This window comes from Panthera pardus, unplaced genomic scaffold (genome assembly GCF_024362965.1).
Source record: "Panthera pardus isolate Hobbes unplaced genomic scaffold, ASM2436296v1 HiC_scaffold_6, whole genome shotgun sequence".
Taxonomy (NCBI): Eukaryota; Metazoa; Chordata; class Mammalia; order Carnivora; family Felidae; genus Panthera; species Panthera pardus.
In genome coordinates, this window is record NW_026526991.1 from 97975821 (window position 1) to 97990459 (window position 14639).

Consider the following 14639-nt stretch of genomic DNA (forward strand, 5'->3'; position numbering starts at 1 on the left):
CACAATGTTTGACAAGTTTCTTGTTTTATCTTAAAATTCATGTGCAATTCAAAATCTATTCTGTTATACAACCTGAATAGTTTTAATCTTGACGTTTCGTTCCCTAAATTTTCAGTTAAAAATGATGTCTCCCGAGGATGTGTCCATTTTATCCCATCATACCCCCGACGCACCTCAGTGTGCTATTGCAGAAACCAGTAACTCATTGTGAGTTTAAATTCAGTTTGATAATACAGAACAGGGGTATATGTATGTGCCCCATGTTGAGAAACACAGCCTGGGCACTCTAATAATGACTATAGCATAAAAATATAACATACTTGCAAATGGAGTCTTCTCATGTTTCCAAAGAATATATAGTTGTAACAAGAAGCCTTTATCCCAACAGAATTTGGTGCTTAACATGAACAATCAGAGAGCATCCACCAACTTCACTTATCTTTTTAAAAATATACCTAGGACTCTTTAACATGAATTTTATGAAGATTCAAACTATGCAAGGTACCTGGGTGGCTCAGTTGGTTAAGCGTCCAACTTTGGCTCAGGTCATGAACTTGCAGTCCGGTGGGTTCGAGCCGCGAGTCCGGCTCTGTGCTGACAGCTCAGAACCTGGAGCCTGCTTCAGAATCTGTGTCTCCCTCTCTCTCTGCCCCTCTCTGCTCATGCTCTGTCTCTCTCTCTCTCAAAAATAAATAAACATTTAAAAAAATGTTTTTAAGAACAAACAAAAAACTACACATTTAGGGGCGCCTGGGTGGCTCAGTCATTTAACTGCCTGACTCTTGATTTTGGCTCAGGTCATGATCTCACGGTTCATGAGTTCAAGCCCCACATTGGGCTCTGCAATGAGAGCGCAGAGCCTGCTTGGAATTCTTTCTCTCTCCTTCTCTTTCCACCCCTCCTGCACGCGCCCGTGCTCTGTCTCTCAAAATAAATAAGGAAACTTAAAAAAAAAAGAAAAACTATGCTTTGATGGCAAGTGAACATTTCTGCAATGCGAACTACATTAGATTATCTTTTTTAAAAAACATATAATGATCTAAGAAAAATACACAATGGATTCTGATATAAAATTTTAATTCTATCGTACTAAAGAATGCTAGTAAACAGGACAGGTGTCCAAGGGCATAGTTTCTTCTGCTCTATTTGGATGTTCTTTGTGTTCCATGTGAACCTAGAAGAGATTCCTGTCTCAAACTTCAATGCCCTTACTGCTAATCGTGGGTAGTTGGTTGTTGGTTACACCTTGGAATGGCCATGTTATGCTATAGCTTTCGGCACACTTTGCTTATTCCAGCAGGGGTTTCTTGCTGGTAGAAAACAGGTGACCATTCCTGAGTAACACCAGAAAATTTCCACAGAGGAGTGCAAGCCCCTGGATATCATTCTCAGTCTCTTCATATCAAATATCTCGTAACTTATTCATCACGAGTAGAGAGACGCTGTGAAAACCAGAAAAGTATTTAGAAGAAAGGTGACTATTTTCATTTACCACCAGCAGTTAGAAAAAAAGAGGTATTAAAAAGTTAAAAACTGAGGACCTTAGAAGGTAGACAGCCTGGCAGGCTGATGAACAAACAGAGGCAAGAACAGGCGGAGAATGGGAGGGAAGAACCAAGTCAGTCTGAGATGTGTGTTCCCTCAAACCAATAATATACTTCAAGTATTCTCTTCAGTCTTCATTAGGATAGAGAAAAACTGTTTTCTATCCAAAATTTGTATCTCTCTTTCTTACTTCAACAATAACAGATCTAGTATATAGGTTAAATACCACATAACACTTTGCCTGTCATTCTTAACTGGATTGAATTATTTACGAAGGATAACATTGATTAACTCTCTCTCTTTCACAAATAAATAAACATCAAAACAAATTTTTTTAAGGGGCGCGTTAGTGATTCAGTCGGTTAACCATCTGACTTTAGCTCAGGTCACGATCTCATGGTTCGTGAGTTCGAGCCCGGCGTCAGGCTCTGTGCTGACAGCTCGGAGCCTGGAGCCCCCTTCGGATTCTGTCTCCCTCTCTCTCTGCCCCTCCCCTGCTCATGCTCTGTCTCTCTGTCTCAAAAAATAAATTTAAAAAAATTTTCTTAATTTAAAAAATAAATAAACATCACAAACATTTTTAAAGGATGACACTGATTAATATGGATAAGTGCAGACTCTCCAACTATGCCTTAAAATCCTTTGTTTGTTCGCGTATCAGTAAAGCATTTTACATTTTCTAATGTAGTCACTTCTTGATTAATAGTCGTTTCGGTGGATTATAATGCAAATAATTCATGTGTTCATTTGAAATAGGCACTCACAAACATGTTTTCATACGCTTAAATTTTCTGAAAACAAAAACAAACACGTTTAAAACAAAATTCTCCATATGCCATGTTTTCATAATATAGTGAACTACCGGGATGAATACTTCCTCATTTTGAGAATAAATCTATTAATTGTTTTTCGTGTAGCTCTCATGATACACGAATCCAATTGTTACATTAATTCACAGACCACATAGCGGGATGATCACGGTTAAATTCAGCAACGCAAGTGAGATATTATTTTAACTAAGCATACTGACATTTCATTCCAATCCAAATCACCTTGCCGTTCAAGAACCTGGAAAGTTTCCTGGTGCTACTACAGACTCTAGATTCTAAATTATTTTCTTTTCTATATTGAATATAAAATAAAACTCAGACTCTGCTCCAGAAATATTTACAGAAACATGAAGAACGGATAGGTTCACTTATCAGTGAGTTTCTCCCGGCCGAAGCTGCCCTGCACCCCTTTAGAATGTCAGACGACTAAGACTGCGACCTGGAGGAGGCTTCAGGTGGCTGGTCTCAGAGGTGGAGCGTGACTTTTCATGGCACCGTGCAAACTGTGCGCATTCACCACGAAAACACCGCACGGAGATAGGTCAACTGCATCAGAGTATGTATCTTTGTTAGCAGTGTGCGCTCTTTTTCCCGTCGGGGATTCTGTCTCAATGTGATCAAAACCAATGTACATTTCACCAGCTACACGAGGACCAGGAAATCTCAGTGAACTGGAGCTACATTTCCAATTTACCCCAGAGATCGTTCACTGGTAGTCCCTACCGGTTCGCACCTCTTAAGCCTGCTCCAAAAAGGATGAAGGGAAACCAAGCGTAGAAAGAATTAGTCCTCGTCTGGGGTAGAGGTGTTGAGGCTGTAATACTTAGAACATTTGCTGTCATAATCATATCCTTTTTACAGGTCAATTTGAGCTTCTCCTCAGCCCAGAGCCCACCGGCCTCAAACATCAACCTGGAGGTCACAGCCACTCCCCATTCTCTCTGTGCCCTCCGTGCGGTTGACCAGAGCGTCCTGCTCATGAAGCCTGAAGCTGAGCTCTCGCCTCGTTTGGTGAGTCCCCTTTCAGCCTTGGATTTCAGAAAATGCACATATGCTAAGACCAGTTATAACTGAGAGGACGTATCCTTCAGAGTGTCAGGCATACTCTGGTAAGTTATGTATGAATTGGACTTGAATTCAGTTCCACAAAAGACATTGCGCCAGGTGCTTAACATAATCTGCTCTCACTTCATTCTCTCTCTTGATATATTCTCAGTGAGGGAGCAATATTGTTCCCCACTGCATTCACCGCCTAGCACAGTACTTTATGAATAAAAGGTGCTCAACACATTGTTAGGGAATCAACACATGAGTAATAATTCCTTAAGGTGGTCATTATTACCTTAATTTTATGAATGAAGAAAACACAGCTATGACAGATAAAGCCACTATAGAATATATTAAAATATAATATCTATTATATATAACGTATATAATATATACTATATATAATATATATTATATAAATTATATTATATATATTTAAATATAATATATATAATTTATATAATATATATTATATATATAATAACATATAATTTAAATATAATATATATGTTATATGTTATTATGTTATATATATAATATATATTATATATAACATATATATTATATTTAAATATAAAATATAATATATATCACATAAAATATATGTATTACACAAAAATATTATATAGTATATATTATATAGAAATATATATTATATAATATATAATATAATTTATATAATATATATTTATATTTATATTATATTTATATAATATACTATATTTATATTTAATATAGATTATATATAAGTTATATTATATAATATAATTATAATAATTACAATAATAATATAATATATGTTGTTTATAATATATAATAATTATAATTATATATTATATATATTTATATTTATATTATATTTATATAATATACTGTATTTATATTTAATATAGATTATATGTAAATTATATTATATATAATATAATTATAATTACAATAATAATATAATATATGTTGTTTATAATATATAATAATTGTAATTATATATAATATATATTATATTATATTTATATAATATAATATATATTTATTTATGTATACATAAATATATAAATATAATATATATTTATGTATAATATATTATATAAAATATATAATATATATTATATGTAAAATATATAATATATATAAAATATATTTTAAGGGTGGAGTTTGAATCAAATCTCATTCCATGCCACCTTTAATGCACCACATCAAGATAGTATGTGAAATGCCTGATTTTTCAGCTTCCCCTAAAATCTAGGTGCTTGCTCACCGGTTTGAAGTATGGACAAAAGAGAGTTTCCATTCAAACTTGTCTTTTACAGATGTCTCTTGTAACAGAGCACTTTCAAAAAGGCCTTATAGTTTACTTTCTCTGTCTGTTTATTTATGTAACAAATCTTCACTGCCTCTTCCCTAGAGGCTGGATCCTGCTCTGGGAACAGGAGTTCTAATGGTAAACTTTCAGATGTTGGTTTTGACCATCTTAGACTAACGGTCTTATGAGGCATTAACATAAACAAGTAAGCAACAAAAACATAAACATATAATAGTTCCCAATTTGGGTGAGGATAGTGAAAGAAATAAAAAAGATGCTGAGATAAAGAAAAAAAGAGTTGGACATTGTTTCAAGTGGTGATTGAGAGTGTCTTCTCATGGTCAGAGAATGAAGGAAAAAGGACAAGTATTATGAAGAATGAGGGCAGCGCGCCCAAAGGGCTTGAGGTCAGAACAAGACTGGAGTGTTCTAAAAGGAAAAGGTAATAACCTAATAAGTAATGGGGAGAGACGAGGATGCTAGAGACTGTAGGTAAAATGGAAAGTAAGGAAGATTGTGACGAGCTCTGTTAGCCTGGAGTGGAGTTTGGAGGTGACGGCAAATGCTATGGTAAATCTGAAGAGTTGTAAACGGAAGAGTGCCAATTCCGATTTATCTGTTAAGGAGATCCTGTTTGCTGCTGAGCGAATGAGAGCAAGAATGAAAGAATGGGAACAATTAGTAGGTTATTGTAGTAGCATAGGCAAGAGGTGAATGCAGCCACATTAGAAGGTCTGCGTGGAGGCCTGTGTTTATTTAATGGCCTGGGTACTATGTGACTGAGCAGGTGGCCTGACACCAGGCTCTGGGCAAAAACTGAACTGCAATTGATTTATTTCTAGGTTGCCTGGGCACCTAGTTTTTGGTCAAGCTAGAGTTGGAACTAAAATAGTAGACTAAAACAAACAAAAACAAAAAACTCAGTAAGAGTTAAAAAGAACTTAATCATAGAAAATGGGAAAAGGAATGAATTGGGAATGTACGGAAATTATTTCTGACTGTTGGGATTATGAGTGGCTTTTGTGCTCCTGTCACACTTCACTATGCTGTCCACATTTTTGGCTTCCTTTTAAAAGCAGGCATTTGGGGGGCGCGTGGGTGGCTCAGTTGGTTAAGCATCCAACTCTTGATATCGGCTCAGGCTGTGAGCTCATGGTTGTGAGATCGAGCCCCATGTTGGGCTCCACACTAGGCATGGAGCCTACTTGGGATTCTCTCTCTCTCTCTCTCTCTCTGCCTCTCTCAAAATAAATCAAAAAATTCAAAAAAAAAGATAGGCATTTGGTGTAGGAAACAGGAGACGAGTTTTATTCTTACTCAACCAAAATGGGCTCTGAGACTTTGATCAATTAATTTCATTTCTCTATGTATTAATGTCTTTTGTACAACAACAGGATTAGGATCCCTAACATTTATTATCTCCCCATGATTTGTCTGTGGTTCTTTGTATCATTGGCATGGGAGTATTCAATAAACACCACAATCTTTTAAATCCCAGACTGAACATTATCACACTAAAAATGAACTTAAAAGGCAAGACAAAACAAGAAGTTTCCCTTTGTTCTCTCAACTTTGCAGGTCTATGATTTGCTGCCACCAAAGAGGGTCCCTAGCCTTACACACGGAGGTCCCCTGAATGCATATGGTGAAAAATGTATCAATGCAGAAGACATAGTTCACAATGGAATTGTTTACACACCAAAGTGGGCCATAAAAGAGGATGACGTTTACAGTGTTTTTGAGGTAATTCACCTTCCCAAAAGTATAAACAACATTGAGTTTTAAGTTTTTGTTGAAGTGGAGAACAAATGGGCTTCTAAGCTCTAGAATCTGATCCTGCACCCCCCCCAAAACAAAGCTAAGCTTAACAGAAAAACACTGAAACCTCAGAAGCACGGAGAACTTTGTACACATACGGATATTCAATCATCAATGTATCTCGCACTCTTTAGCGCAAGTGGTATGCTTTTAGGGCCCACAGCCTCAACCAGGTTGATCCCAAAGCTGTTTACGACTGCCATAGCCCCCTCAGCAATTGTCAGAGATTCTAGCAAAACATAGAAATGTTTCATAGAAACATAGAAAACTAGTGTGAGCATAGTGAAACATTTTCCACAGTGAAAGGTGAGTACCTTATTGGCGGCCATTATCGTCAGTCTGTTGCACAATACATACGATGTTGAATAAATAAATGACTGAATACACAAAGTGTAATACTTTCATCATCTTTACTGCAGTAAAATTTCCGGGAAAACTGAAAGTAGTCTTTCACAAAGAAAAGATTTACAAAACTTGGGTCGGAATGTGAGCAGGCCTGGGGCAGGTTAAATGCCCCAGGTTAAATAAAATGCCTAGCTTTCAGATTAACTGTAACTAGACAGTGTTACGAAGGGAGAGTTTGTCCAGCTTTGAGATGAAGTCTTATCACACGACCAAAGAGGGCTTAAAACCCTTATTGTATCTTGAGGAAACGTGCCCTTCTTCCACAGCGTAGCGGAGAGCAATTTAAATCTCCTTCTTCTAGAGCCTCCGGAATCTTAAATCAGTTGGTGAGAGAGGGGTAGGTAGAGGACTCTTTAGGCTCATTAGCTAACTGTTTAATCTTTAAACATTTGCTTCTGACTTCTTTCTCCCTGTTTCATGTCACTGCCACCACTGATAACTGTGTCTCAGCCTCGCACAGTTTCCCGCGTATTTGGAGGTAAGACAGCGAGTAGTATTTCCTGGTGACAAATAGTGAGGAAAGAGGCCTCTGGGACCAAGTGGACTCGAGGAATCAGGCTACTGTAGGCATCTGCATGTATGTTTTGGATGCAGAGATTCAAGATGCTTGCAAGAAAATGAGAAAGAAAAGAAGCAAGACTAAATTAGGAAAGTGATGGTCTGAGCATAGATATTTAGGGAAAGACACATTTTCCAATAAAACTTAAACAACACAAAGTGTAACTAACTGTGAAGAAAAATCTCCAATGTGCAACCCTATAATTTCAAATGAAAAGAAACATAAACAATTATTCTGTGCACACACACACACACGCACGCACACACACACACACACTATATATATATATATATATATATATATATATATATATATATATATATTTGTTTGGAGAAACAAATATTAGTTGGTTGGAGAAAAGGAAGGAAAGATAAACATACAGGTGCAAAATAGTTTCTTGGATGCAAAAGATAATTAAAGAGGCATCAGCATATAGCAACAAAATTCAGAAATAGGAATCAGTAGAATCAGGGTTCTAATCCCAACTCCTAGTCACTAACTGGATGAACTGGACTGTCTGTGACTCCGTTTTCATATTTATAAAATAGCTCTCTTCCTTTTTGTGTGGCACTTTCATGATGATCCTATGGGCTATATGCATGATAATAATGAAAGTGTGATCATGTAGGGAAGGAAAAATTCCTCCTCTGCGCCTCAGGGTGTTCCGGCTGGACTAAGAATTAGATTTCTAGGAGACAGTTTAACAGGAGAGAAAAACGGTTTTATTACATGCTCTGGGGGCCCAATAATGAAATTGAGACCTAAAGAAATGAACAAACAGGAAGCTTTTGTACTTTTTAGCCAAAGAGAAGACAAATTTGTGGGAAACTGACAGGATAAAGAAAACATGTTCGGGAGCTTTAGAATTCTAAATGGAATTTGGGCTGAGGTCATAGATTAAAAAAAATAATAACGGGGTTTGTTTCTACAACATTCTTGGCTTTAAAGTTCCTATCTCTGGTGATAAGGATTTTTATTTTCCTTACCCTTTCCATGAAAGGGTACCTTTCATGTGGGAGATTTATTTACTGCTGTGAGGAAGACAGAGGAGGGATTGAGTGTCCTTGAACCAAATGTTTCCCAACTAGCCTCAATTCAAAATAATCAATATGCTATATTCGCTTGGGCAGCCTGCTCTTGACCCCTACAGTACAAATGTAAGAAAAGATCCCATTCTCAGGATTGGATTGCCAATATGCTTTAATAATCCATTTTCTTCCAGTCTGCAGGATTAAATATTTTTACCAACTCAAAACTCCACAGTCCATCTTTTTGTTGGCTGCCTCCACCATATCCTATAGCCTATGAAGACGGTAAGGGGGAGATACCTTTGCCTGCTAGGATAATAGGGGAAAAAATGATGTTTTGCTGGGGTGGGGTGGGATGAAAAGTTATTTTTCTGAGTATTGAATCTTGTGACTCTTGTGAATCTGCAGCGACTTCTTGGTGAGTTTTCTTCAAATAACACCCCCTCCCCTCCAAAAAGAAACAATTTTTAAAGCAATTATCGTTTCATTTTTTTACTCTGTCTCTGAAATCAAAGTTGACTGCCTTTTTGTCCTAGCCTGCAGTAGTCTTGCGATTTCAAATCCTCCTTATCCAGTGTGGGTTCAACACCTCAATTAGTCAGCATAAGACAGATTTTACTGCAATAACAACCAAACTCCCACAGCTCAGCAACTAAGATGATAACATTTGCTTTTCTTTGTTCGCTCACACAAAACTGCATATGCATCCAGTAGCTGTCCAGAACGGCTCCCCCGCAATCAGTGAGTTAGGGGTACCCTTTCTACTTTCATCTTGTGACTCCATTTCCCATGTTCCATCCAAGACCATTACCATGGGAAAGGAGGGAAATGATTATTTTGTCCTGCTGTGGAAGTGGGATATCTGCCCTTCCTGCAAGGAAGGCTGAGAAATGTGAAAGATCGTATGGACATTAATTGTCTCTGTCATCTTCTTTTATGAAAATCAAAGTGACTTTGATATGTTGAATGAAATAGAATAGCCCAACTTTTGGCAGTTAGACTACTGGTCTCCTTGTGTGTTTCCAGTATACCTGGCAATGAGGAAAATTTGAAAAGATTCTGAGTATTCTTTTCTATTGCTGTCACGTCTAGAGAAAGTTTTCTCTACGCATTTGTATATCCACTAGTCCTACTTTCTAATAAGAAATGTTCTAGTATAAAGTGTTCCTTAAAAATAAAATAAACACGGACTTGACTACAGTAGACATTATTTACCTAAGAAGACAAAGTATAAAGTTCTAGTTGGCAATAGAGGAGCAAATCAGAATATTCCCTCAACAGAAAGAAAATTCTGTATAGTGAAAAAAGCAATGTGCTAAGGGCCAAGGGACATGTTCTTATCTGTGTGGTAGGTCATATGGGACTTTCCAAATTCACAGATTAAGGCTCAACTTCTTCAAATCTGAAATCAGAATGACAACATCAAAGTTACTGAGCATGTGTTGTGAGCATAAGTGAAAAAATATAATCATGTTGCCATGAATAGTATATGTTTAAAAAAATAATTGAAAAGAGGGGTGACTGGGTGGCTCAGTCAGTTAAGCTTCTGACTCTTGATTTCAGCTCAGTTGATGATCTCGCGGTTCGTAAGTTTGAGCCCCGCATCGGGCTCTGCACTGGCGGTACAGAGCTTGCTTGGGATTCTCTCCTCTCTCTCTCCCTCTCTCTCTGCCACCCAACCCCCTCAAGATAAAGAAATAAACCTAAAAAATAATAATGATAATAATAATAATAATTGAAAAGCACTATTACTTTATTTTCCTATCCCTCTTAATACCAAGTGTGTATTTTCTTTCCAAACATAAGAGAAAACATGCTCATAGAATGATCCAGAAAACCTAAAAACAGAGTAGTGTCATTACATTCTTACCCCAAATATTCTGTAAGACTCTATGCAAACTTTGCATTTGTATTTGCAAATACCCATTCTTTCCTTTTCCTTCTCAGTTATACCACCTTATTCTTGTGCCTCATTATTTCATAACGAAATTACTTACAAACTACCCTAATTTACTTTTCTTGCCTCCTGTCCTTCTTCACGTCAGTCTATCCTGGATACTGTGAAGGGCACTATCACCCTTAAACGTTGCTCTTATCATGTCACTTATTTCCCATAGATGGTCACCATTTCCAGAATTCATAGAATTATTGTACTTAAGGTTTTAAAAAGGCATGTTCCACTATATTATTTTATGTGTATGTAAAATATATATCATATTTATATTTATATATTTACACCTGTGATCTTTGGATCTTCTGATCTCTAGAGTGTCACTTTTATTTAAATCAAGCTAACTCCTGCATTAACAGATCTACTTTATTTGCCCTAATCTTCCTGGTACTTCATTATATAACTACACCTACTGTTTACTCAACAAACCCTCAAAATAGACATCTCACTCCCTTTTCCCTGTGGAGCATCCCTTCTGACCTCTGTGTACATACTTTTAGAGCCCTTTCCTTCAAATATCTCCTCGATTCTCCTTTGTTTCTCATCTTTCAATGATCATCTAAAATTCTACTTTGGTAAAGTCGTTTCTGGTCACTCCAAAGTTCATTTTCTGTCCTTTATTGAGTTTCTGGGGTCTATAACATCCTCTACTGTATTCTAGTGTTTGTGTCCCTATCTCATTCACTGTCAAGGAAAAAAGCGTTTCTTAAATCCTTTCTGTAGCTACTACTCATTCTTCTCGTTCAGTTCTCACTGCAAGTGGAGAACACGTGATCATCCTTTCAGTGTAAAGGCACTATTGGGTGTGTTATTCCTCCCTTCGCTAGTTGAATAATCCACAGAGAGCTACATTTGTTTTCATTTCTGGAGAAAAATACATTTACCTCCAGACTCTTTGAAGGAGATAGGATTAGCTTTCTTAGAGAGCAAATAGGTAAGTGAACAAAGTAACAAGCTGATAGGTTAAATTGCTCTGATAATGAACATTCCCTGAGCAAATGACCTTATTCTGCTTGAGAAACTAGGCAACGCGAAGAAATTCATGATAAAAATGAGGTTTCTGTTGGGCCCTTCGTATTGTCTTTCCACAGCCCTTCCACAAGTCTTACCACAAGTAGCACCTGGTGTTGGGGGAAGAGCTCAAGCAATAAGAATGAATGAGAATGTTCCAGCCATGGTAGAACATCCCAGGAAAGAGACAATCCGAAAGTACTTCCCTGAGACCTGGATCTGGGACTTGGTACCCCTCGAGTAAGTTGTGTGTTGCCCAGAATTTAGTTTAGGAAAAGATGTGACTCCTCCTCTTTGATTCTGGTGTTAGCATTGGTTCCTGAGCCTTTCAGTGCTGTTCCATTTCTTTCCGGTAAACATTTAGGCTCATAGTTCATTGACCTCGTAGATCAGCAATGCAAATTTTTTTCTAATTTCATCCTGAGATATCTAAAACAATGGAAAGTGGGAAGCTACCCTTGCCTCTAAAAAGAAAAGAAAAACTTCCAGAGACCTCCTGAGGAGTCCCAAGTTTGGCATTGGCCACACTGGGTTACTAAGATACCCCGCTCTAGAATCAGCTATGGCCCGTGTTAAAAAATGTGTTGACTCACAGTGTTCCTCTTTTTTCCTTCTCCAGTTTATCAGGTAGAAGTGAGTTGGCAGTGAAGGTCCCTGACACCATCACTGAGTGGAAGGCCCATGCACTCTGCTTGTCTGGAAACACAGGGCTGGGTCTCTCCCCCATCATCTCTCTTCAAGTGTTCCAGCCCTTCTTCGTGGAACTCACTCTCCCCTACTCTGTGGTTCGAGGAGAAGACTTTACCCTCAAAGCCACCGTGTTCAATTATTTGTCCCACTGCATTCGGGTAAGGGCCCTTCTCTGGGAGCAAGCAAGAGTACAAGGAAGGCACCCAGTCGCCACTCATTATCCCGGTCTCCTACATAATCCCCCGGCAAATCATAGCTGAATAATGATGTAGGCTAATTTTGGAATGGAATAGGTGCTAAGAGCAAAGCTACCTGGCCCGTCCAAGGTGGTAACGTTATATTTGCTTGGGGTTCTATATTTTCTGTGTATTCCTAAATTCAGATATTATTTCCACCTGATTCCTTCTTTTTTTTTCCCCCCTGTGTTCTTTCTCACACTTGTGGGCGGGTATGGGGTTCAGGTCAGTGTGCAGCTAGAAGCCTTCCCTGACAACTCGGCCGACCTAGTGAGAAAGAATGAAGCCAATCACTGCGTCTGTGGAAGCAGGCAGAAAACGGTGTCCTGGACTGTGACTCCAAAGTCACTGGGTGAGTGATAAGGTTGTTGGCAACTCCCACTTCCTGCGTTGTAGTGATTTGCTTTCCACCCTGACCCTGACCCGGATACGTGGGGTTTTTCCCTCCTCCTTCAACCATGATGCACTGAAAGAAAACCATTATATCTCCTGGAGAAACTTAAAAAGGGAAACCATTCAATATGGAATCACTGTTTAACTCCTTAAGGATCTTATTTTCCAGGCAAGGTGAATTTCACAGCTACCGTGGAGGCCCTGCAGTCTGAAGAATTGTGCGGCAACGAGGTGCCTACAGTCCCGGTGGTTGGGCAGAAGGACACTGTAGTCAAGCCCTTATTAGTTGAGGTACGTGGGTAAACTTCCTGAGTCTCAGAGGCCTTATTATATTATATAGCATTACCTACTATGTATGTGAGTGCCATTTCGTTCCCAAGAATAGAAATGGATCTGCAACTCAGTGTCTTACTAACATTTTCTCCTCTCCTTTAGAGTAATTGGGTTTTTTTTTTTCTTCTACACTCAGTATGACTTTACTTTTTCACTTTTTTTTTTTTTTCCCAACGAAAAGCCTGAAGGAATAGAACAGGAGGAAACTTTCAACACACTCTTCTGTGCATCAGGTAAGGGTCAAAAGTAGACAAAATTCTCAAGTTCAGCCACTCGCGCCCAAGTGTAGAGTTGTAGAATGCCATATGCGGTATGTTTTCCTCTGGAGAAAAAATATAGCGTACTCTCCCAAGGGCAAACCTCAGGGCATTTGATTCAGAACGGTCTTTTCCAGATGAAGACTCAAAGAAGTTAAAAGACTTACCTAAAAGCTTCCGGCTAATAAGGAGAACCAAAGCTGATGACCGCAGAACAGGATCCTTTCCAATGCACCTGCGTTTATCAAACTTCTCCCTAAATAATTTTCAAAGTATTGAAATACCTGTGTGGCAAGAGTAGTCATTATTCAATGACTAGCTTAAATGTACTCAAATTTAACTTACTCATGTAAGTCATTTGAAGAAGAACTTCAGGTCACTAGCATGTATAGAAAACCAATATTTTACTAACACTATCAACAAAATGATATAAAAATTACCATGAAAATGTTCAACTCTGCACCATCTAGAATCATCTTGAGAACAGTGCTCCGTGTGCAGATCTCTCCTGTAGGTGAGCATCCCTTGATAATCTCATTCAGTCCCAGAACTTGAATAACTTGAATAACTCCAGCTTTGCACTGGAGACAGCAAAGTGTACAACTTGGGTCCACACTGCTTTCTTAATTCAGACTCGTGTATTCAGCTGCCCACTTATCAACTCCACTGACGGGCCTGTGGACTCATAGGTATTTCAAAACCAGCATGTTCAAAACTACACTTCTCCTGGTTCCCACAAACCTGCTCCTCCTGCCATTTTTTTTAAAATCCATCTCAGATGATAAAAATCCCACTCTTCTACTTGCCTGAAGGAAAAATTTCATAGTCATCCTTCACCATTACTTCCTTACATTCCACACCCAATCTGTTTTCAACTATGATCGGCTCCACCTTGACATTTTATCCAGAATCTTCTTACTTATCGCCATGTGCACTTCTACTCTAGTCTTTTCTCTCCTGGATCATCTCAATAACCTCCTAACCGGTCGCCTGGCCACCTGCCCTTGATCCCTGACAGCAGGAGGGATTATTTAAAGCACACTTCAGATCATGTGCCCCGTCCATTCAGACCTTCTGAGAATTTCCCATGTCCCGGAAAGTTACAGCCTATTCCTCCAATGTCCCCTCCAAACCCTCACGATTGCCATGACTTCATACCCTGTGACTCTCTCCCTCACTCACCCTCCTCTGGGCACAGTGGACTCCCAGTCTGGTCTTGGAACACAGCCAGCATAC

The 14639-nt window shown here is 38.4% G+C and overlaps 1 protein-coding gene across 1 annotated transcript in view; it reads left to right on the forward strand.

The window, feature by feature from the left end:
- The window catches only part of LOC109276049 (pregnancy zone protein-like), a 44699-nt gene that overhangs the window by 21362 nt on the left and 8698 nt on the right, over positions 1 to 14639 (forward strand). The window contains exons 15-22 of the mRNA XM_019464556.2: positions 3237 to 3386; positions 6301 to 6465; positions 8727 to 8817; positions 11575 to 11734; positions 12114 to 12342; positions 12646 to 12772; positions 12983 to 13104; positions 13328 to 13379. Coding sequence (XP_019320101.2) covers positions 3237 to 3386; positions 6301 to 6465; positions 8727 to 8817; positions 11575 to 11734; positions 12114 to 12342; positions 12646 to 12772; positions 12983 to 13104; positions 13328 to 13379 — 1096 coding nt within the window. The remainder of the gene's footprint in view (positions 1 to 3236; positions 3387 to 6300; positions 6466 to 8726; positions 8818 to 11574; positions 11735 to 12113; positions 12343 to 12645; positions 12773 to 12982; positions 13105 to 13327; positions 13380 to 14639) is intronic.